Below are 25,554 nucleotides of genomic sequence, written 5' to 3'. Positions count from 1 at the left end.
GGAATCATCTCAAGCTGCTGTGCAACTTCAGCACAAGTACATGATGAAATCCATGTTGAAAATCTAATCCAAAAATGCTAGAAGGGCTACGATGAAAGCTAGGTCAGGTAGAAGAGTGCAAAAACTACATAAGACTGAGTGGCTCATTCACATTTTTAACAAAGGTTAGCTGATCAAACCTTCTTCATGACCTCTGTGTCACTTAAAAATAATGAGAATTTACTGGATCCTCTTCATGCCTGCTTCTGTTTGTCTTTCAGAGGACATCTTCCCATGTAAGGCCTGTGGGATTTGGTTCAGAAGCGAGAGGAATTTGCAGGCTCATCTGATGTACTACTGCAGCGGGCGACAGAGGGAGCCAGAAAGTGTACCTGAAGAGAATGAGGCAAACCCCCACCAGACTCCCAGCATCTGCCCTTTCCCACAGTGCAACAAGAGCTTCAGTAGCCCTCGTGCCCTGGAGATGCACCTCAACACACACAGTGGTGAGTCAAAAACTTTAGTGAAGCCTTCGCTCTCCAATAGACTTCCATTTGCCTTTGTGTCATTCCATGACGTATGTTGGGAGTTCACAGAATGTTTTGTAATTCTCACTTATGGAGCAAGAGTCCAACACTGGCCCAAAACAATTCAGTTATTCAAGGCAGTTAAGCCTTCTTTGTGTATTTAGTCCTATATCAAGATGGAAAGCCTTGGCATGTTGCAAGACTGTATGATCATTGTTGAACTTGACATTAAGGGAAATGCAAGTGAAAGGACCTGAAACATGCCTTTTATCTTCCTCACAGGTGTCAAAATGGAGGAGACTCTTCCCCCTGGCACCAGCTTGAAATGCACAATCTGTAACTACACAGCGGATTCTCTCATTACATTCCAGCACCACATCCTCACTCACCTGTCACAGGCGGCCTTCAGATGCAATCACTGCCATATCAGCTTCCAGAACCACAGGGAACTCTTGCAGCATCAGGACTTACATGGCCACTCCGGCAAGCTTCACAGGGAGAGCGACAGCGAGCATTCCCCACGGGGGGCGGAGGAGAGCCTGCAGCAGGCTCGAGCGGAGCTGGCTGCCAGGAAGGATGTTGTCCTGCAGAGTCCCAAAAGCATGCCCAACAAGGACGGTACCCCCGATGGAGAGCTGGAAAGACCAGAGAAAAAGCTCACGCTTGGATTGCAGAAAGGAGAAGGCCACCCAGGCGGCAAGGCTAGCTTCTCCTACACCAGGATCAAGTCAGAGCCTTCCAGTCCCAGACTGGCTTCCTCACCAGTTCAGCACAGCATGGGTCCCACCTTTCCCATGGGCCCGTTCCTATCGCAGTTTGCGTTCTCCCAAGACATTTCCGTAGTACCACAAGCATCTGAAATTTTAGCCAAAATGTCAGAACTTGTACATCGCAGACTACGCCATGGAGGGAACAGTTACCCACCAGTTATATACAGTCCTCTGATGCCAAAAGGTGCAACCTGTTTTGAGTGCAACATAACTTTCAATAACCTAGACAACTACTTAGTCCATAAGAAGCACTACTGCAATAGTCGCTGGCAGCACATGACAAAGTCTCCAGACTTCTCAAGTGTTTCAGACAAGGTGACGGACACTGTGAGCCCAAACAGTGGTCACAGTTCAGTAGGGATGCTCACTGGATGCCACTCATCAGAGACTGATAATCATCTTATGCCATCAGCATGCTTGAATTCATCGGTTATGGACATTATGAACACTGGTGGCAAAGTGCCTGACAAAGATCTCACTGGACAGGTGAAAAAGGTGACCACTCCAACAGGTGTTGAAGACAGGCTCAATGGTAAGCAGGCAGAGGTCAAAAGTCCCAACACTCCCCTGGTGGAAACTGACAACGATCCAAACAAAACCACCTGTGAGGCCTGCAACATCACCTTCAGTCGTCACGAAACGTTCATGGTTCACAAGCAGTATTACTGTGCCACACGCCACGACCCCCCTATGAAGCGCATGTCTGCCAACAAGGTGCCCGCCATGCAGAGGACCATGAGGACACGCAAGCGTAGAAAGATGTACGAAATGTGTCTGCCAGACCAGGAGCACAGACAGCCAATGGGGCCACAACCTGGATTTCTGGGTGTTCCCACTTTGGGAAACCCATGTACAACCCAAGAAACCGTGGAAAGTCTGGCTGACCGCTTCCATCCGCGCTGCGATGTCTTTCCAGGGATGGTTCCGAAACACCTTGAGGCTTCTCTCACCGTCTCAAAATCCATCCTAGCTCCCAAAAGCAATGCCATTACTGACCAACAGGAGCTAGATGCACCAATCGATCTCAGCAAAAAGTGCTCGCCAGTCTCCGAAAAGACGTGCAACTCGCCCAAAAGACTCCTAGACTATCACGAATGCACCGTGTGCAAGATAAGTTTCAACAAGGTGGAGAACTACTTAGCCCATAAACAGAACTTTTGCCCAGTTACAGCTGCTCAGCACAGTGAGATTGCCGGCCTGGAGCAGCCTGTGTTCCCAGGCATAAAGAGCGAAGGCAATAATCCCGATGACATGTACGACAAGAGTCCTGTGAAATGCGAGAAAAACGGCGGCACCAAGCTGATGGTGCAGAACGGCAGTATGTTCCCTCCCCACCTCGGCCCTGTGCCAGAGCTGAAGGCTTTCAGTGACCCTCAGCTCATGCCCTCCAAAGACGAGAACAAGAGCATGTTCTTGCCTCACTGCCTTTATCCTGGCGCAATAAAAAAGGTGAAGGGCGCAGAGCCGATATCGCCGTATTTCGGGATAAAGCCAAGTGATTTCATTGCAGGGGGCATGGTTAAGCAGGGTGAAGCCGGCGAGCAAGAACAGGGTACTAATGGAGCAAGCGAAGAAAGCAAAGAGCAGCCAGCGGCCAACGGCTGCCCTAACCCCGGCAAAGAAGCACTGCCCCTGCTCCCCAAAAACAGGGGGATGGTAATCGTCAATGGTGGCCACAAACTGGATGAGAGCCAGGCAGGACCCACTCAGCAAGAGAACCAGCCCAACAATGCCTCACCGCCCGGCGGTCAAACGTCACCCACATGGGGCTCGGAGAACCCCCCAGATGCCAATGACAATGCATCGCCCACATCTAAATCGCCGGCCGAGGAGACGCCACCTGTTGCTGCCAAAGGCATGAATGGGTCGGCTCAGCCAGCTGGAAGCGGCAAGTACTGCCGCCTCTGTGACATCCAGTTCAATAACTTGTCAAACTTTATCACTCACAAGAAGTTTTATTGCTCGTCACATGCTGCCGAGCACGTGAAATGAAAACATGCCCTCTCCCCCACTCTCTCTCTCTCTCTCTCTCCCTCTCCCTCTCCTTCACTCTCCCTCTCTCGCTTTCCTCTCCACCCCTCCTTCCCCCTCCCCTCTCTCTTTTTGGCTACACTGTCGTGTCTGGAATAGTGCATCATGCAGTTTTATATGCTGCTTGTGGACAATCAAGAGAAGCTTCATCTTTCGTCATTTTTCCATCAAGACTTAATGCAAAATCATCGATGAGGAAAAAAAAAAAACTCCAAATGTAATATTGGTGCCACTTTCACATTTATTTATTTTACAATCAGTATTAATAGGAGTAGTGATCTTAATTTAAACACAAAGGAAATTTATATCAGAGTTGTTTGTAATGTTATTGTATAGTCATTCTTGTGTAGCAAACATTGTTTACATTGTATTGTAGGTTCAACGAGACAATAGACACAATACAAAACAAATGCATTTTAGACACAAAAATAGCTACTGAAGCACTTGTGTATTCTTATTTGCTGTAAGTTTTTGTTCTCTGTGTGTTTGCCTAAATGTCACTTGCAGAGCGACACTCACGACTTCTCAGCCTTAAAACACTGTACGGAGGGATAACCAGGCCCAACTCTGCAGCTCACGTTCAGGCATACACATACGGCTTTGCATATGTATGTAGCGGTCGGTCTCCGTCTCTTTTCTTCAATTCAGAAGTGGATGTTTTAATGAGGATGGCAGCGTTCTTGTATAGTACTCGTATTTCAGTTTGCGATACATTTTGGTCCTCCCTTTTTAAAATTTGCTCTCGACGCAATACTTTGTAAAAGAGAAAAAAAGGGAACATTACTGAAAGCAGTATTAAGGAAACAGGAACTTGGCGGATATTTCTAACCCATCAGAAAAAAGAAAAAAAAAACAACTAAAAACAATTGTATGAAAGTCAGTTTATTGATGTTAATAAACGGGGCGGGCGGCATTTCGGGAGGGATACTGTAAAAATGATCATTCCAATGTCCTTATTATGGAATAAAAAAATATTTCTTAAAAATGTTGTTGCTATGCATGTATATGGATGGAATAAAATTCCAGAGCTGTTGGAAATTTTTATTTTGATGTGGTGTCAATTAAACTTCAATCCTCAGGATAAATCCAATGTTTTGTCTTCTGTTCTTCTACTAAATACTGTTCAAAATAATAAAATGGCAACAGTGTTCACAAAACGTGACATCTTTATTCACAAACACATTCATTTACATTCATAACAAACCAGTAAAATGTAAAACACCTGATTTTCCAGTTATAAAAAAAAGCAATGGGACGATACAGCACAGCTGTGAATGCGTGGCTCTGTCCTCGATGGGAAGCGTCCGGTTGTTGTTGGGAAGGCAGGCGTGTTTGAGCAGCGCCTCATTGCCTCTGCTGTTTGGTCTGCCTCTTTGACACCAGCTCCAGTAAATGTTTGCTTACCGATGACGGCTTTTTATAGATCATGCGGCGGTCCACCCCCCCAACGTGAATGCGGCGGGCCTGAGGGTAAACCCGCTCCAGAGCTTTCCTTTGCAGTTCAGCAAAAACCTGACACACACACACACACACACACAGAAGACGGCGAACACAGACGTCATCCACCTTCCACATTTAACCCTTGTTAAAACTACAGTCAGTGTTTAAGAGGGAGAGGGTAAACTGCAGAGGACACTCACTTGGTTGAGATGAGCTGGGAGCTGTTCATCAAAAGAGTCCCCAAGGAGAACACTCACTGATGTGCTGCTCGACAGCGGCTTGAATCTGGAAATCTCTCTGAATAAAGGAGAAAGCATCCCGGATGAAACGGAAGCAATGAAAGAACTGAATGAACGGTGAAACACTGAATCAGCTGTTCCATGTGTATTTTACCTAACTTGAGACGCGCTCTCGTTGAGGAAGAAGTGCTCATCCACTGCACTGCTCTGGTGAGCTGGGTTACTTAACAGGTACTTCTGCACAGATGGAAAAGGATCATTACTACACCACAGCAGCAGATCAGACCAGCTTGCTTTAAGAGCAAAGAGGAACCAATTAAATGATTCACGTCCCCCACAGTGATCAAATGTAAGCATGCACCTATAACAAACACACTTCACCGCCATCGCTCAGCAGTATAGTGGAATTCAACCTCTGCATTTAACCCACCCGCTCGCACACTAAAGAACAGCACTGTGAGGGCACACACCCAAACAGGTGGGCAGCCCACCATCAACACCTGAGGAGCAAATGGAAGTTGTTGGGCACCTCAGTGGGATCGACTCAGTTGTCCTTTCAGTCCTAAACCAATTTCCTTCACCTTTAGGCTCCAGTTGCCCCAAAAACTGATGTTCAATATTTTCTATATTCTTATCTGCCAGTAGTGACCCTGACTGACTTTTTAGAAAAATGTAGAAATTAGGACTAAATCGACCTGGCTTAGCACTGAATTTCACATGTAAAAACCTTGTATCTCCAAAATGGCAACTTTACAGGAGAAAACTGTAACTTTTAATGTTTTTAACTTTTAATTCCAGGTCATTTGGGAGCATTTCTATTGGTCCATATATCACTAAATTTTGATACAATGTAAAAACTGCCAGATTTGCATTATGTCAAACAATTATGTCAATTCAATGATGTCACGTGACGCCAACAATACGTTTGTAAAGGGTTGCAAATGCAGTACAATAAAATGCAGGTATTTTAGCATCTAAACTTTCTGCTGTGACCATCATTCTCACTGACATGTTCAGCAGGGTCATCAATCAGTTATTAGTGATGGAGTAATTGATCAGTTATTTAATGATAAACATTTTATTTTCATTTAAACAATAAAATAAACTATACATAAGTGCATTTTGGAAGTGTAAGGTTTTTTTAAAGGCTTAGTAAAAGCTTTTTAAAAGAAAGAGAGGCTTTCAGTGTTTCTTATTATAGACAACGTCATTACAGAGATGCGAGCGCAGCCAGGGGGCAGCCAGGACCAGAAAGCAGCACTCTTCACACTAGAGAGCAACAACGACAAGGAGTTTCTGTGCAGTAAACGGCCCCAACCACAGAGAAGATAAACGGATAATGTTTAATATTCAGAGAGGATCAAATCCCTTTACCGAAAATCACAGGAGATGAAAAACAAACTAACAGATCAGACTAAGAGTTTCTATTTTATTATCCAGCCAACAAGACTTCCTGAACACTGCAGAATCCAGGTTGATTACAGTGGCTGAGCATCGTTACAGTCCACTGACTGGCTAGGTTTCCAAAGAGCTTTAGCCCCCTGGCTCCGTGTGCACCCAGTAATGTCTGTAAACAGAGAACCCGTCTGTAAGACAGACGAGGAGGAGAATTGAATACATCATCCCTGTTGAGCAAAAACCTTGTAGCTCTGTTTTTCTGTTCTTGACTTTTTGACACGATGTGAATCTGGAAGTTGTTCTTTACACGGTCAGAATGAATGGACCAATAGAAATGCTCCATAATGACTCTTTTTACATCGACGCCCATTCAAAGTTAAGATTTTTCCTTCTCCTGTAAAGTTGACATTTTGTTTGCATGCAAGGTTTTTGCATGACAACCATAATTCTGCAACCTGCCGACTACCCACCACTAATTCATCAAGACGACACGTTTTAATTATAATATTTAATATTTATTTTGAAGTAACCAATGAACAGCAGCAGCCTTGACACTGATGTTCAGTGACTCAGCATCCTGACAGATGATCTCAGACTGATTCTGTTCTGCTGCTCCCCTCAACCTTTTACACAGAGTCTTTTGAAAGAGAGGAGTCAGCACCGGAGCCAATCGAGGCAGGGCGCAGTCCCACTTGTGAAGAACAATTCCACCAATCCAGGGAGACAGAGCAGTCAAATTAAAAAGTCGACAGGCATTTCAAGGGCCACGAGCAGCCACTCGTCAGTACACAAAAGGCCCATGTAACCATTAACTGCTCTTCGATTGCCTTTTCCTTTCTCATGCAGAGAAGGCGAGCGTGGACGCGCAGTAAGCAACGTCGTGGCAGCGGCAGCTCCTGTGCTTTTATTTATTCTCTGAAATGATCTGACGCAATTCCTGACGGCTAACATGGAGAGACGACATGCATCCAGGCTGCACTGATTATGTACGTGAAGCTGATTCACTGGAATCCAACCCCCCAGAGCCCCCCACACTCCTCAGAGCCCCCCACCCTCCAACCAGTTCTATATCCAAAGATATTAAACATCGTACCTGAACCTGACTTACTGGTGGCCCGCCCACACACCAGCCCCCCCACACTCTCCAGAGACCCCAGCACTTTCCCAGAACCCCTTATTCCTCCTAACAGTTCTATATCCAAAGGCATTGCAGACCTTGTTAAATCTCAGATTCACTGCAGGGCCTCCAACCCCCAGAACACCCACACTCCTCAGAGCCTCCTACACTCCCAGAGACCCCCACACTCCCCAAAACCCTTACACTTCCCAGAACCCCTTATTCCCCACAACTAGTTCTATATCCAGTGTGGACCTTTGTACATTAAACTGATTCACTGGAGGACCTCCAACCTCCGAGAGCCTCCCACACTCCCCAGAGCCCCCCACACTCTCCAGAGGCCCCCCCCCCCCCAATATCCATATCCAAAAGCATCACAGACGATGTTTAACTTCGGGCCGTGCTTCAGTCCTCCTTTCTGTCTGATTTCACCGGTGTGGCAAAACTTTTCTGCACTTTCTGTTTGTTTGTTTCTGTTTACAGAGTCAGAGCATTAATTAGCATGACTTCTTCCAGGAGCTTGTTATCGTTCCTAAACAAAAGAGACAGAGGCCTTCAAATTGGTGTGAGTGTGTTTAGACAGATAGAGTGAATGTGTACAGACACTGGTAGTGCGGGTCCTCCTGCATTAATTATTTCTAACCTCCTAAAAAAGGCAAAACATTCCTCCTAAAATCATTCCTCTCCATTACGCGGGTCAACTTCCGATTCATGTTGCAAATAGGAACCAGCAGCCTTTTCAGAGCTAGAGGAGAGAGCACAAAAAAATTCTAATAAGCGATTTGCATATTCCTGGCCACACGTTAACTTGCATGAAATTGGGTGGAACTAGAGCGGAGAACAGCCGCCTACCTTGACCACGGGCGAGTGCGTTTCGCATCTCGACCTGCAAGACCCTGTCTGAAGACGTCTGGAGGAAAGGAGGGGGGAAAAAAGACCCAAATAGGATCCAGCCGCGGCCGCATCAGAAGGAAGTTGTTAAGCTTAGTTTGACGGCTGCTCTTCTTTAAACTGTTTCTCTTGCAGTGCCCCAGACATCGTTTAAGAGCGGCTCCAGCCGCCCCCGCTTACTCTTCACGATAATTTACACAACAGCACCACCATGTGGACACTTGGGTGAACAGCAAGGGCAGATGCAACACACTCTCCAGTCCTCGTGTCTGTTTTACATGATTACTAGCTTAGAGTCTAGTCTCTTACCGCAGTTACTTGAAGCACAAACCTGGAAGCACATCTTCAGTCAGGCCTCGCCAGTGAGCAAATAAGAGTGTTGGAGCTTGTAGTAAAAAAACAAATAGGCGCAGGGTAAGAGCAATACCCTGCAATGGACTGGCGGCATGTGAAAGGGGCATACCTGCTTTGTGCCCAATGATTCTGATTCAGACCTTGGACTGAGCGGCCAACTGCAACCCTGACCAGGAAGGAGAGGCAGTCTGAGCTCATATTCACACCAGGTTCATTTGCGAAGGCCTGAACCAGAGTTAAAGCGGATAAAGAATCTTCTTCATTCAGTTTGGCTGGTTTCACACTGAGCCTGTTCACACCTGCCATCAACAGTGGTTCTGGTTATCGGATCAGGTTTGGTTCTTACATGTCTGCATAAAAATCCGGATGTAAACGCCCCCAAAGTGATCAGATTACAATTGGATCATGTCGACAAAGCAGAAATACATCTGTGGGGAACAATGTAAACACGAGTAATAATTACTGTGGATATTGACTTCTCTCTCTCTCTCTCCCTCTTGCTCCATCTAGCTCTCTCACTCTCTTTTGGGTGTGTGGATGTGTGTGTGTGTGTGTGTATGTGTGTGTGTGTGTGTGTGTGTGTGTGTGTGGGTGTGTGTGTGTGTTCATGCTTGAGCTCATACTGTTACCGGTAGACGAGAGCAGTGTTACAGAGTTTGTTCCCTGGCGGTTTAAACAGTCCATCGCATTTTCTGATAGAGCCGTTACTAGAATGTAAAACCCATCTATTGTTCCACCGGCTTGTAGAACCCCGACTGTTCTATAGTTTCTACTAGAACCTGGAGCACTGCTGTGAGGATTTGATTGCATTCAGCAAAAGCATCAGTCAGGATGTTGGATGATCACCACCTCATCCCAAAAGTACAGGATGGAGCACCATCCTCATTGCAGAGAGCACAGTTCCACTGCTCCACAGCTCAATGCTGGGGGGCTTTATACCTCTCTAACCCACGCCTGCCATAAGACATGATTCCACTAGGTCCGTTTTCATTTGTTCTAGGCTGTCCTATTCTACTGGAGACAAGGGTGTGTGTGCATTTGCATATCTGTGTAAAGTAGCTGAATGCATTTATGAGAATGAGTGTCGATAAACATCTGTATACAATGTATATAAAGAAAACAGGGCTATCAAAAAAACGTATATATATATATATATATAGTGCTGTATTTGTTTTCTATAGCGATGTTTTCCAGTCCAGTTCTCCAGACAGTCTATATTTACTAGATCCCAGCTCCCAACGCACCTGAACAAAGCCATTAACAACACTCCATACCTGGTACAGGCGTACTGGGAGCTATGTTAGAGAAGAAATAGGACCCGTCTGGTGGGCCTGGGGGACTGGGTTGTGAAACACTGGTCCACTACAGTGTAAACAGATCCTGCATGTGTATTTGTGTACGCAGTGTATTTTAATTTGGTTTATCAGTACTGATGGTTAACAGTGTTCTAGATACCAGATATTGAAGGAAACAGCACACACTCGCATTATGCGAGGTGATGTAAGCTGTGTGTTTGAGTAGTTTGAGCATTATCCGGCCCACTTCACCAAAAGTTCTGTGGTGCAGTTACCGTATCACTGAGCCCAGAGCTGGAATGGTGGTGATGCTATTCTCGTGTTAGTCAATGGAGCATCAACATGAAGCTGCTCGTTTAAGGTAAAAGTGCTGCAGTGTGTTGCTTGACGGTACTTAACAGTTAGGTGCCGAGTCGGGTGGGTGGTGGCTGTGTTCACCAGGATCTCTCAGTTTTACAAGACATATGACATGTAAAAGGCTTCCAAACACTACATCAAGAAATAAATACCAATATAACAAACAGATCAGGCTCAGCCCTGTTGGGTTAATAAAACCCTGTTGGCACCAGTAGCTACTAAAGAGCTTATTTGTGGGCGGAACCTTTATATCAGTTTCAATTCCAACAAGAGAGTCTGGCTTTACCTGTCGTTGAATGACATCTCCTGAGACGTCATCTCCCTTCAGAGCAGGCTGCAGAAGACCAAGGATGAGGAGAAGTCGGCTCACTCCGGCCGCTGCGGAAAGCTGCATCACCTGTAAAGAGGGCACCAGGTGTGTGTACCTGAAAAACACACAAACACATTGAGGAGTTCAGACATGTGCGTTCCAGCAGCCAGATGAAGTGAGATGTTTTCTGAACACGGGCCATAAGAGTTCCTAATCGGTTTGGTTAAATCGAGCTTCAGCAAATAAATAAAGCCGCGCTGGAACACAAACGGCGCTGAGAGGCAGGACGAGAGTGTTTGCTCATGTAAAAATAAACAGCACTCAGTCGTATATTTGGGAGAGATTGCATGCTGAGATTAGATTGCATTCAGCACAACACAGCAGCACGCGCTGGATGCTGCGCATCCGTATGAATGAGGCTGTGCTGATGATGGACTGCATTAACGCAACGATTAAAATGTGAGCATGAAGCGGTAAATGACTTCTCCCTGTAAGGCCTAATGTTGCACAATGACAGCTCATTTATGAGCCGTGAACAAAAGCCTGAGAAAACAGCGCTTAATCCTAGTCTGAAATGAGTCGGAGTGGTGTCGAAATAGAGGCGTTCGTCCAGGCGGGGTTTGCAAAGGTTCATCTGGCTGCTCATTTGTGCAGCACTGCAAAGCTGAAAGCTAAAGGTGCCGAGAGCTACAAGATCAGATCCATCACAAGGTACCGATAACGATTCCATCAAAACCGCCTTCAAAATACACTATATGTCCAAATGTTTGTGGACACCCCTTCAAATGAATGTATTCAGCTACTTTAAGTTGCACCCTTTGCTGACACAGATCTGCCAGTGCACACACACACACATCACTTGTCTAGCCCCTGTAGAGAAGTACTGCCAATAGAATAGGACCCTCTGAAGCAGACAATCATGAACTTATTGGCACCGTGCCTAAATGCCAGGCGTAGGCTTAAGGGGTATGAAGCCCCCCAGCACTGAGCTGTGGAGCAGTGGAACTGTGTTCTCTGGAATGATGGATGGTGCTCCATCCAATACTTTTGGAATGAGTTGGGATGGTGATCATCCAACATCCTAATCTTACAATTTACTGAATGCAATCAAATCCTCACCGCAGGATCCAGCTGAAAGTTGAAATGTTGTTAAAATCTAGTAGAAATCCTTTCTTCCCTGAACAGTAGAGACAGTTACTCCAACTAAGCAGGATGAATTCTCTTTAATATCCTTAATTTCAGAAGAATGAATAAGCCAGTGTCCCAATACTTTTGTCCATGAGTATTTCTACTTGTTCTCATAATACTCAACATGGCGTCTGACTATGGAAGTCCCACCCTTCCACAAAAGAGCCAATCAGCTTGCTGGCTAGGCCCCAAGTGGAGGAGGGTTGACAATATTGTGGCTCCAGTCAAACCATGTCAAAATACTCATATGACTCATACGACTGATATTTTGACAGACCATGTCAATATAAGTCACTAATACAAAGAAACAAATCCTGTCAAAATAAAAGTCACCAATATAAACACAGCAACACCACAATGTACTTTCAAATTGAAAGCTAAAACAAACATTTACCAAATTTATGGGAAATCTGATTAAGAGGAAAAATATTTGTACATAATTTATAATGTTTTGTATTTTATTACTACATACCCTTAGTTTTACATTTTAACAGGAAATATATATATATATATATATATATATATATATATATATGCGTTTTTCACTTTAATTGCTGTCTGTCTGAGAGAGGGTTTTGTGGTTAAGATCGGAATGAGGCTGAAATAGAGGGGCATTAGGACTGGGGGGAGGGGTGGAGCAGTGTTTGGGGGGGGGGTTGTAACTCAAGAGGCCCCATCGGTTTCAGTTCACTGGTGCCATGAATTGGCTAGTCTCAGCCTACAGAGCCCAATCAATAATTACACACACACACACACACACACACACAGGTCTGACCCACATTTACAAGAAACTGAAACTGACAATCACAGTTTATCATAAACCTGACTGAGCTGATTTCGAGTTGGCGTTCACATTTACACTATTTGGCAGATGGTCTTATCCACACTGACTAAAAGAAGTGCTTAGCAGCCTGAAACGTCTCCATGAGCCAATACTAATGGACCGCAGTCTAAAGATGCCATCAAGATAGTGTGCAATAGATCAGGGACACTATATATCTATGAGTCCTACAGTAAAGTGACCACTCCACTGCCTCTCAGTCCTAGTCCTGCACAGTGGAGTGCTTTCCTTGCTCCAACAAACATGATTCATCAGTTTAGCCGAGTGCCAGTGAGTCACTTTGCCCCATCATTTCTGCATTTACTGCATTTTTCTATCCATTGTCAGATGAAAAACACTGATCACCTTCACTGTCCTTTATCTACAGTAGCATCTGCCATGGGATGGCTACATTAGACAGCAATTGAAGAACAGTCAACCAAATTGTGATGGCCAGAACTTCTCCAAAACATCAAGCCGGTCTTGTGGGGGTGTTCCTGACATGCAGTGGTCAGTTCCTACCAAAAGTGCACCAAAAAAGGACAACCTGTGAACTTTCAACAGAAGGCTCATTGATGTGATCCATGAAGGCCCCTCCCCATGTCTTACAGGATTTAAGGGATCTGCTGTTTTGGTGCCAGATACCACAGGACGCCTTCGAATGGTCAGATCTGTTTCTCTGCAGCACGAAGCCGGTGGTATTAATTTTATGGCTGGTTGGTGCATATATCTAGCAGGCTATGACAGCTGGTTATAATACAGGATAGGAAGGCTAAAAAAAAACAGCACTGTAGCTCACATACTACAACAAATCATCTGAGAGCGCCGTCGAAAAGCTGGTCATGGAGGCAAATACATGCCCTATACTGGTAAACTTCACCAGTTTAGTGTATGTTGCAATTAATTATGGTCACGCTGGTCTTGCTGGATCATACTGGTTCTCCAGCTTGGTCAGGTTGATCATGCTTGTAGGCCAGCTAAACCATCAAACTTAAACAAAACACACCCTACGCTGGTCTACACCTAAACTGCTCAACCAGCTTAACTAGCCTGAACAGCTTGAGCTGACCATGCTGTTTTCCCAGCAGTGGTTTCACAGCTGTACTGCAGGTTTTCTTCAGTTCCAACATGAGCACAACACCCATTCATTACAGGACAGGTTCAGATCATAACTCAAAGGCTGTGTAAAACAGAAAGACACGCAATTATATGTGGACACTGTCACACAAAAAAAAATCTGTATCTCTAAAAATGGCAACAGGAAATGGAATAAAAAATGTAATATTTAATGGAAGTCAATGTTCAGGTCATTGTGGAGCATTTCTATTGGTCCATTCATCATAAAAATATTGATGCCCTCTAAAGAACAACGGCCAGATTCACATTATGTCAAAATGCAAAAAATGGACAGGATCTTTGGCTGGTCAAGAGCCAATCTTGACCTGCCATCCTTTAAGATTTGTGGAAGACGAGCATCTTTTTTCTGTCCTGGCACTGAAGCAGTGGAACGAACCTCCCCTGGGTGGTCTCCATACTGACTTCTGTATTTAGTAGCATTTAAGCTTAGTCGTATCTTTTGGATCCTAGCCGATGCAAACTAGCTAAGGGTGTTTCCTTATTAAACAGTGATGCACTTCTGTAAGTCGCTCTGGAAAAGAGCCTCGGCTAAATGCCTTAATGTAAATGTAAATGCCTGACAGCGATCATATATTTCCTGAAAGTCAATTACAAGCAGTTAGAAGCTCCAAATGTCAGAGTACAGCTGCTATAGCACTGGTTCTCCTCAAACATGGCATCACTCAGAGAACCTGTTGTCACAGCGTTTTAGGTTCCCTCCTGGACGACCATTAGGAAACACTGGACGGAGGGAATAACGTTTTACTGCTTGGCTTTCAGACTTTAAAGGTCATGTTCAAAAGCTTCAATACTAGAAGTTCAAACTCCTCAGCAGGCAAACGTGCAAAAGTTTCTCTGAGCTTGTGACAGAATAAGCCAGCACTGTTGGGAAATTCGTCTCCTATCCAAACGGGTCGTGAAGCTCGGTGCCTTTCACATACAAAAACGTTCATATCAACAAATGAAAGACGGCTGGCCTGACACTCGTCTTTTCTCGCGGCCTCTCCATCCGTTTCCAAAGTCATTTCCGCTTTCAATTTAGATCTCCCCTCCCCTCCTCCATCACCACCACCTCCACCTCCCTCTCTCCTCAGAGAATTCAGAGCTCCTGACATCTTTTTTTTTTTCCTTCATCTGGACACGTTTCCTTCACCCCCCTCCTCGCCTCCTCCCAAAAAAATACTACATCCTGTGTCAGAGCACGGCACAGCGCTTCGATTTGGAGTCAAATCAGTCCGCCGGCATTGACATTTTATTTCGAGGTTCGCTCCCATTCACTTCGTTTTTTAATTCTGCCCTGGAGGTTGTGGATTATGCGCAGGAAGGCATGCGTGTCAAAGGGCAATTTAGCGGAGGAAAAGACAGCCTAGATTGGCGGGATGAATTAAACAGATAACGGCGTGGCGGCTGAGCTCAGGAAGCGCCGATGTTGGTCATTTTCTGAGGTGCCCCCCTCTTTTTTTTTCTCTACCCCTCCTGTCTCCCTCTCTCCTTTGGTGGCGATGAAAGTGATGAAATGAGGTTGGGCCTGTGGACTTTCTGCTCTTTGACTTTTCCATCTGGATTAGTGCAGGCTGAATGGAGTCTGTTTCTTTTGTAAGGAGAAAAACGCATGACCCACTGTCGGAATGTCACACACTCTCTCTCTCTCTCGCTCTCTCTATTGCACACACACACACACACACACGCATGGTCCCATCAACCGCAGGTCCTGATAAGGACCCTTTAAAAATTTGCATGGCCTTATTGTAGGTGCTTGGCCCCCTACCATCTCTGGCTTCTGTGTCCAGAAAGAGGTCACAGATAAATGGACATAAGTGGATCTGGTGTTCTCAAAGTAGTAGTAGTCCAGCACCGTCCAAGCTATGGGAGAGAATGTCGTGAAAGGACACTCTGTGTATTATTTTACAAGGGTGCAAAAAAGGAAAGCAAAAGTGAAAATCAATCTGGACGAGTGTCCGATTTCAACCTCTGAAAGAAGAGTCCTCGTCTTCCAAGAAAGGAATTCTGCTCCAATGTCAAAACCAAACGAAAGCAGCAACAAATTGAAATTAAAGCAAAGCAGACAAACAACAAGCTGCTCTGCTGTGGGAAATCCATTCAGTGTTGACTACAACACACACAAGAGCGTTGGACAGAGTCAGTGTTTGTCTAGAGCACGGTTGCCCAAAGTGTGGCCTGTGATCATATTTGCTTTGGCCCGCCAGAAGGTTACCATAACCCCACCACCTCACTCAAAGAGGGAACAGAAAAGGACTTAGAACTAGATAAATTACACAACCGCCACTGCTAATTAGGCTTATTAGCTCAAGCTGTTCACTTTCAGCTGTTTACAATAAACCAATTAAACAAGAGCAGTTTACATATCTCAAAACAACTAATATAACCAGTGCTTTCTCAAAATTCAACCCCTGAACAGAATCCCTCATAACAGTTCACACTTGCAAATCAGGTGGCAAATCAAGGGCTTCATTACCTGTGTCAGTGCTCGAGATAAAACACATCCAGGGGCTGTGACGGCCATGCTGGATTCAATCAAGCATCATGAAATCTTAGGAGAAAACAGCATGCCAAGCTGAAGCTTAGGCGTCATTGGGCCAAGTTTCAGAAGAAGTCCTGGAAGATTCTGCAGTGCTCGTCACTTGAACCTCATACAAGAAGGTGGTTGCAGCAGCAAATCCAAGAATTTTAGAGAACTGGAGGCCATTACCCATGAGAAATGGGCTAAGATTTATCAGGTACACTGCAAGAAGTTGGTGTCCGGTTATGAATCATGTTTTGCAGCAGGTCATAACAGCAAAAGGGTGCTCTACTGAGTACTAAAGACGCTTGACATGTTTTGTGTTGAATTAGTTGTGTTGAGATATTTTAATATTACTTTTAATATATTATTATGTAGTAATTATAAATATAGTAGTAATATTAATATATTTTAATATATGCATTTCAATATGTTCATTTTTTTATTGGTTTTTACAAACAGCTGAAAGTTTGTCAATTTAGCTAAAACCTAATTTGCAATGATGGCTGAATAATTTTAATTATATTAATTAAACAGTACCTTTCATTTACTCACCTAAACAGTTTACATCAAGTAATTTGCAGATATCCCTTGCTTTTGCTTTCTTGTAGTTTTGCCCACAGACCCGGCACAGAAGTTAATACTAATAACGGCACAAATCTAATACTAATACTTAATACTTAGAATTAATGGCTTACTCCAATGAGTTTGCGATTTAACACATGGAGCAATGCTGGGCTTGTTGCATCTAAAAAGGAGCAATGCCATGTCCACAATAACTTTGGCCCCCAAACAGCCAGTTTGACTGTGTAGTAACCAAGTAATCAAGAGCCAAAAATGGTAAATCTTTAAACTACAAGAGGTTGAGCAGTCAGTGTCACTCCGACCCACCCAGTCCTCCCTCAGGGGCAGTATGTTCAAAAATCATAACTTACATCCCATAACACAAACTGAGGACAGCTGCCACACACAGCACTGCCACAGAAAATGATCTATATGATAACAGCTCTTTGGGTGCATACACATGTCCAGACCTGAATACAGAGCTACACAGAGTTTCACTATAAGGTAATGGAGCAACAGCAGGTTTAACCAGGCAGAATGTATTAACATCTCTTATCAACTCTTCTTCATCACTAAATGAGTTAAAGAAGTATCCACCAACGCTCACAGAACACCTTCACTCACCCACGACAGACTGTGGATGGTTCTGAAGCACTTCATCAGATCAGATGTGCAGCTGATAAAGTAAACAGAAGTAAGCAGAGAAGCACATTGACTGCATGCCCTCATGTTTGAATCTCATCTCAAATTTTATTTCATCTGGATGTTTCATGTAACGTTTGTAAGTCTGATGTCCACTGGAAAGTAGAACTCGAAATGTGGAAGTGCTTTTGTGAATCAAGAGCGAACAGGTCAACATACCCCTGAGAGACAGGCTGCTGCTGTGCATTGTAATACTGTGATACTGTAATGCTGTGATACTGTAATACTGGGATATTGTGATACTGTGATTGTGTAATACTGTGACATTGTGATACTGGGATATTGTGACACTAGGATATATTGATACTGTGATGCTGTAATACTGTGATATTGTGATACTGCGATAATGTAATACTGTGATATTGTAATGCTGTATTGCTGTGATACTGTAATACTGTGATACTGTAATGCTGTGATACTGTAATACTGTAATACTATGATATTGTGATACTGTAATGCTGTATTGTTGTGATACTGTAATACTGTGATACTGTAATACTGTGATTCTGTGATACTGTAATGCTGTATTGTTGTGATACTGTAATACTGTGATATTGTGATACTGTGGGGCCTCCCAGTGTGGTGTGGGAGTTTAAATGAGTCAAAACAACCCCTTTCCAAAATGTTTTCAATATTTGTGAAAAGTTTTTCTATATACTTCCACTAAAGTCGCTTGTATATTGACAAGTTTGTTTTTGTTGAGTACCTCTAATCAGGGGGGTAGAAATACATTTTTAAATTATTGTAATACTATCACTTTATAGTTATTTGTGCCATCACACTCTTTGTTAACTCACCCCTGGTCATTTAAAAGAGCTATTTGACAAACTGTCTGATAGTAGATACTGTACATTCTGAATGAGCATGCGGCCTGTAATCAAAAAACTATTTTTTAATTAATAAGAAGAATGAATAATGAACAGGATGCTAAGACTTTAAATTAACAAGGGTTTATTTATAAAATGAGGGTCAAAAAATGTCCCCATAATGAAACTCACTAAATACATGCCTCCTTGCACCAAAAACCTCAGTCCCAGTTAGTCCCAGTTTTTAAGCCCAATGTCAGGGATATTCCTACACCACTTTTTGGCTTTACTGGGAAATCTTACTTTGTGAAATACCTCTCATGTGTCTATAAATCTGTATCAGGGAATGCATTTCTTCACATAAAAAACAAACATTTGAAAGAATGACAGCATGCTCAAGCCGTGTTGATCACAACCACTAGAGGGCAGTAACAACCCACTCGGAGGTATTAGAGCACTATCAGGTATGCCACAGCCTTCCCCCGAGTGACTCAGAGTCAATACTATAGATTAGACAGAGGTAAATACACCAGGGCCTGTACAGCCTTGCTTCATTAGCGGAGACTGGCAGCAGTAGCTACAGCGCTAGCGGTGCTAATTACTATTAATTGGCATCCTGGATTCCCCTTTGAAATCCCAAGGGGGGCGGATACTTTGTGCATGGTATTCACCTAATGTTCTGTTAATGAAGGCTTGGATTTAGGTGCCACTGATGCTACCCACGTCAGGTTGCCTGCTAACTTTTAAAGAGCAAAGGACAAAAAGCACCAGAGCAGACAGTATCTGGCAGATGTTGAGAAAACTGCTGTCAGAATATTCAGCAGTAGTTCCCAAAATTCATTTAGGAAAGCACTTACTCTTTACCTCTGTCATACATATGTCATCAGACAGACAGACAGACAGAACTCTGCACGTAATACATATACAGAGTAGGGGAGAACAATAGGTTTAAGTTGGCATCATGATGTATTCAGAACTTTAGAATCACACTGTCATTGAGGGGTTAATGCTGAGGTTAAATATGTCACACTGCTGTGTTAGTGTACTGCTGATACTGCTATCATGATGCTCACAGTAGTGACTAGGGGCAGTGAGAACACACACCTAGAGTAGTGGGCAGCTACCTCAGCGTCTGGGGAGCAGTTCAGGGTTAGGTGCCTTGCAGGGAACCTCAGTTGTGAATGTTGAGGGAGGATGAAGCACAGTTTCTCACTCCTTCCATCCCTACGTTCAGCCAGTCTTCTGCTCCTGAGCCTACTTCTCTAACCTTCAGGCCACAGCTGTCCTCACTTTTAAAACACTGGGGCAGAAAATACTTCAGGAATTATATGTTGTTACTGTACCTAAGTACTATTTAGGAAGAATTCCACTTTACTTTGTCCTTTAATTAAATACTTGCACTTTTATTCAATCATTTCATTGCAAAATTACACCATGACTATGCTAAATCATCTCGTACTGCTGACTTGTTTATTGTAGTTTGTAAAGCATTAAGATGAGGCAGATGTGACAGACTTAATTCCCATTACATAAGTTAGTTACTTAGTTTCATCTACTAAAGTGCAAGTATATATATATATATTTTTTTAATCCCCCCCCCCACACACATACGCCTTTTAACATTTGGATAAAACAAGTGATTTGTTCAATAAAATACATTTTATGGTCAGAAAATTACACTTTTGCTGTTTGCTGTTGCGCCCTAGAGGTTGACCATTCATAACTCCCCTTTAATTGATAATAAAACCGTCAGGATTGTTCCCACCATTACGTAGCGACACCCTTCTGAATGTTAATGCTCCCACTGGCCCAATGACGACGTCCGAATCACAAAACCATTTGGCCGGCACCTTTCCACCCTGCCCGCAACTCACTAGGCCAGCCTCCACACGCTCATTATCTAAACCCTTGCTAAAACATGCATTTTTGGTCCCAAGAGGGCAGCAGACCTGCTGATACTGAGGGTGGATCTACTCTAACATTTACTCTCTATATTAGATATACTAGCACCTCATGGACCTGGCTTGAGACGGAGTTACTAACTCACTCATGTTAAGCAGGTTTGTCCACAAGGGCGCTCTATTAGTATATGAATACCTTCACGTCAAGCACACTGTTCTTGTTTGTGTACTTGAGAAACTTTAAATGCCAATACTCTCAGATTTTCACTCAAGTATATATTTGGCTTTCATATTTAATTGAGGAAATGTTTCATTGAAGTGGCAATCCCTTAAGACCATGAGCTATTCAGCATTTTTACATGTTTCCATATCATCCACTCTTACAAAGAATGCTCTAATACAGAAGGTAGCAAGGCTGGGAGAGGTGTCACAATTGTCCTGATACTCTCACATTGCTAGTCTGGCAGTAGTGCTGTGTCACATTCCTGTCTATCGGTCCTTTCAGCTCTGATCCCCAAGGGTCCTCAAGCCATGGGCATGTTCAATCACTTCTCTAGTGCACCAGTACATGTGACACTGCCATGTGTAGGAGTAGCTGAGGGAGAGTGTCTGTCAGAAGCTCAAGTCAAGTCAAGTCAAGTCAAATTTATTTGTATAGCGCTTTTTACAACTGTTGTCGTCACAAAGCAGCTTTACATAATTATTACTTAATAAAGAACAGAGACAGAGAAGAAAGAAGAAATAACATGAAGCTGAGCCCCATCACCAATCTTTTTGCTGAATATGTCAAAAACAAACCCAGGAACAGCCTCACAAACCCTGCACCAGGGCTCCACAATATGGACTAACTACCTCACAGCAACTACTTTGCCACAATTAGTCTTGGAGTAATACTTCATGAACTATGACTATATATAACTATGAGGTCACTGTAGACCATCTGGGTAGAGGGACCACCATGGGCACTACACAAAAACAAGCCATCTGATCCAGCATCTATGACATGAGGATGGGCCATTTGGGTAGGAGAACCACCAAGGTCAAGCTACATCCTGCGTATGATGTCAGGGAAAAACATCTTGGTATGGAGGCCACCAAGGTACCTACACTGAAATGAGCCAGATCCTGCTCCAGAACCTATGACATCGGGATAGACCATCTAGGTAGAGAGATCATCAGGGACACCAACAAGCCAGATCCTACTCCAGTACAAAATGACATTAGGACAGAACATCTGGCTGGGGGATTGCCATGGTAACTACAAGACGGATCCTGCTTCAGTACCTATGACGTCAGGATAGACCATCTGTGTAGCGGGACCACCACAGTCACTACACCAGAACAAGCTAGATCCAGCTCTAGCAGATATGATGTTAGGACAGATGATCTAGGTAGGAAAACCACCAAGGTCACACCCTGCCCTGGCAGCTACAATGTCAGGGAAAAACAACTGGGTAGGGAGGCCACAAAGGTCACTACACTGAAATGAGCCAGATGGCATCACAGTAGACCATATAGGTAGAGAGATAGAAATGGTCAATACACTGTAACAAGCCAGATCCTGTCCCCTATGATAGGAACCGCCACGGTCATTCACCAGAACAAGCTAAACCCTGCCCCAGTACCTATGATTTCAGGACAGACCATCAGGATAGGGGAACAGTCATGGTTACTATACCGAAACTAGCTGGGTCCTGCTTTAGTACCTAAGACGCCAGGACAGACCATCAGGGTAGAGGAACTGCCATGATTACTACACCAAAACAGGCTGGGTTCAGCTTTAGTACCCATAACATCAACATAGACCATCATGGTAGAGGAACCGCCATGATTACTACACTGAAACAGGCTGGGTTCAGCTTTAGTACCCATGACATCAACATAGACCATCATGGTAGAGGAACCGCCATGATTACTACACCAAAACAGGCTGGGTTCAGCTTTAGTACCCATAACATCAACATAGACCACCATGGTAGAGGAACCGCCATGATTACTACACTGAAACAGGCTGGGTTCAGCTTTAGTACCCATGACATCAACATAGACCATCATGGTAGAGGAACCGCCATGATTCTTACACTGAAACAGGCTGGGTTCAGCTTTAGTACCCATGACATCAACATAGACCATCATGGTAGAGGAACCGCCATGATTACTACACCAAAACAGGCCGGGTCCAGCTTTAGTACCCATGACATCAACATAGACCATCAGGGTAGAGGAACTCCATGATTACTACACTGAAACAGGCCAGGTGCTGCTGTAGTACCTATGATATTAGGATGGACCACCTGGGTAGAGGTACCGGCATGGTTACTATACCGTAACAAGTAGGCAGCTCATACATTTAACAGTCCATAGACACAGGCAGTAAGACTGAGCAAAACCACTTGCTTATGACACCACTTTACTAATGACTCAACAGCTAAGAACTTTATAAATACTCAAATTAGTCCTAAGACCCTTGTAAACACACTTGTTATTCATCAGATTAAACATTATAAGGAGTTCTCCCATGTGTCTGATGCACCATCTTGAAGGAGACTTAATTTATGCGTCTTGTTTGTTTGTTGATTCTTCATTAAACTGCTGGATCCATTACTTTTCAGTATTCTGAGACATCATCATTCACACATTAAACCCAGGCTTTTTGTCAGGGAGCCATTTGAATCAAAATACAGATAGTTCCAGTCAACTTCACAAGCTGCAGTTTGTGTTTTTCTTTTGTTGTATTGTCTTATTTGGTTTGCATCCTCGAAGGCCAGCGAGGTACGGCCAGTTATAAAGTGAAGTTCCGCCAAAACAGACCTGGAGTAGACATTGAGCTTGGCTGATTCAACGGCCGAGTCAATAACAAGGGTTTGAAGTACACTCCCAGAGCATGTTGGGCAAACAGAAGGAAGGTGCACAATCAATATGGCTTTGAAGGCCTTCCTCTAGCTCTTATTAGCCAAACTACAAGGCCAGAGGAACAGACCAACAGACGAGAGTGACCGAAACACACATGATTGGCCGTTCGTTTACATTTACAGCATCTGGCAGACTTCTAGAATTTACCGTTTAATAGTGTTAAAAAGAAGTAGGCAACATAGCATTCTGAGTATCGCCCCAGTGTTTTACTTAAAGTTCATTTTAAAAGAACCAAACTCAGTTCTGTTGAAACCTGAACCTGAAAGTGAACGACTGCCACTGAGCTCAGCACGTTTTGAGATCGTAGACCATTTTTTAGTGGAAAATATTTTGCAGACATAGAAAGCAACTTCACAAGACCTCAGTCGACCAGTATTATTAGTTAATTAACATAACAGTCGATTTTTTTAAAAATATAAATATTCATACATATGCCAGTTTGTACAATAGCGGAACTTGCATTGGAAAACATGCACATGGGAATGTGAGCCTTCCACATTGTCCAAGCACAGAAAGCAAGCGTAGTGTAGTTCCCCATCTTTCTATAACTGTATTCCTAAGATTAGATCAGCAATGACATCTTGCCTTCTAACAAATCAGACACAGCTCTAGGTAACACAGTCATAGGAAGAAGTATCAATCTTACAGAGTAATTATTTTGTGAGTGAGTAACAGTACACACTAGGGCTGCACAATATTGAAAAAACACTGACATTGTTGTGATGTTAAAAATACAGCAATATTCACAAATTATCACCAAAAGTCTATAATCCAACATGATATGTTGTGATATTAATAATGCATTCTGTGAATCAATGCTTGGAGTAAAATAAATGATATGGGGCAGGTATAATCCGCCTCTGGTTGATATGAAATGAAAAATTAGAACAGTGTGAAATTTCCTTTTGTATCAAGTTGTAGCACAATGAATATGATTTAATTGGCCTTATATTGATATTGCACGTCCTGCGATGTCACTATCGCGCATGTGCACACTGCGATGACTATGCTGAAACGATATATTGTGCAGCTCTAGTACACACACGTTACTGAAATGGACTGAAACCCCTCCTGACAACGAGTAGCGCTAGAGTAGTTTCCCCACTCGTTGTTAGGAAACAAGAGTTCCCATAATCCCCAACCAATGTTGACCATTTCCCCCTCCATCACAGCGCACCGCCACACATTTTCCTCCTGATTAGGTTCTCCAGCGAAGGGAAGCCACAATTACACTCACTGTCAAAAGACTGACCGTAACCCTTTCCAACATGCTGCTACTAAACCAGCATGTTGGTGTTGTTGGTTTGAAATGACAGGGCAGATCTGGAGGAAAATAAAATGGTATAGGGTGGCTCCATGTGTAAATATACAGCATGTGCCAATATGTGTGATGGTACAGCCCAAGAAATAATAATGCCATCTCCCACACATTGTGTTTCTTTGTTATGAGGTCAACATTTGCGCTCAGCCACTGGGGCAAATGTGTTTCAGTGTGGGTTATGGGTTATTCAAGGAAATATATTTATGTCTGTGTGTGTGTGTGTGTGTGTGTGTGTGTGTGTGTGTGTGTGTATGAATGCATTCAGCTAGACTCACTGGAGCAGGTACATACTGGCACCATATTAGAACTGTATTCCTGAAAATACAAAGGGGGAAAACTGATTTTGGGATGAATTGGGGAGCTGGGATGAGGTGAGATGGTGATCGACAATCTGGAAATTCAAATACTTGAAAGCATTAGAAGGTTATAAGACGATAGCACAGTGTTTTCAGGTATCAGTGTCCTCAGTCTGTAATGTAATTAAGAAAGGGCAGTTACAGCATCAGCGGAGGTCAAGCTCAGGTCTGGAAGACCAAGAAAAGCATTGCTAGAAAAAATTCTTGAGACAACTGCACAAATATGGCCTTCATCAGTCCTCTCTTTCTCGCTAAGCTATTCACAGTAACAGAAATGTTGACCAAAGGTTTCCAAACGTTTGCATGCCACTGTATGCACATTTTTGATGGACAATATAGTCCAGTACAAAAGATGCTAAGAAATTCTATAGGAAAAGCATACCTCTCTTCTCCTCCCCTTTCATGTCCATGTAGGGCATCTCCAGAGACGGTGAACATGGTGTCCCATGGGACGTAACTGAGCTCCTTTCAGCACTAGTCACACTTAATGAGAGCACTTTGAAGTGGAAATCCTGCAGCGTCCGCACAAGCCTTGTAGCGCCTTTGTTGCCCACCCTAGATATTAGTACAGTCCACTATGGCACACCAGACATTTATCTCATGCTTAACAGGGCTGCCGAGCAGGGAGAGTCCACAAT

General features: G+C 43.7%; 2 protein-coding genes across 5 annotated transcripts in view; one reads left to right on the top strand and one right to left on the bottom strand.

Moving 5' to 3' along the window:
* Nucleotides 1-4,464, top strand: part of zfpm2a (zinc finger protein, FOG family member 2a) — a 175,301-nt gene extending 170,837 nt beyond the window's left edge. For all 4 annotated transcript variants that reach the window (XM_072692294.1, XM_072692293.1, XM_072692292.1 and 1 more), the window contains 2 exons: nucleotides 261-485; nucleotides 789-4,464. In XM_072692294.1, coding sequence (XP_072548395.1) covers nucleotides 261-485; nucleotides 789-3,268 — 2,705 coding nt within the window. In that variant the 3' untranslated portion in view covers nucleotides 3,269-4,464. The remainder of the gene's footprint in view (nucleotides 1-260; nucleotides 486-788) is intronic.
* The window catches only part of LOC140566526 (uncharacterized), a 46,318-nt gene continuing 24,294 nt past the window's right edge, over nucleotides 3,531-25,554 (bottom strand). The window contains exons 8-11 of the mRNA XM_072692295.1: nucleotides 10,685-10,823; nucleotides 5,141-5,223; nucleotides 4,948-5,044; nucleotides 3,531-4,819 (exon numbers count right to left, since the gene is read on the bottom strand). Coding sequence (XP_072548396.1) covers nucleotides 4,652-4,819; nucleotides 4,948-5,044; nucleotides 5,141-5,223; nucleotides 10,685-10,823 — 487 coding nt within the window. The 3' untranslated portion in view covers nucleotides 3,531-4,651. The remainder of the gene's footprint in view (nucleotides 4,820-4,947; nucleotides 5,045-5,140; nucleotides 5,224-10,684; nucleotides 10,824-25,554) is intronic.

Source organism: Salminus brasiliensis, chromosome 1 (genome assembly GCF_030463535.1).
Source record: "Salminus brasiliensis chromosome 1, fSalBra1.hap2, whole genome shotgun sequence".
NCBI lineage: Eukaryota > Metazoa > Chordata > Actinopteri > Characiformes > Bryconidae > Salminus > Salminus brasiliensis.
The sequence above is the reverse complement of the archived record's forward strand: the minus strand, read 5'-3'. Positions and strand labels throughout refer to the sequence as shown.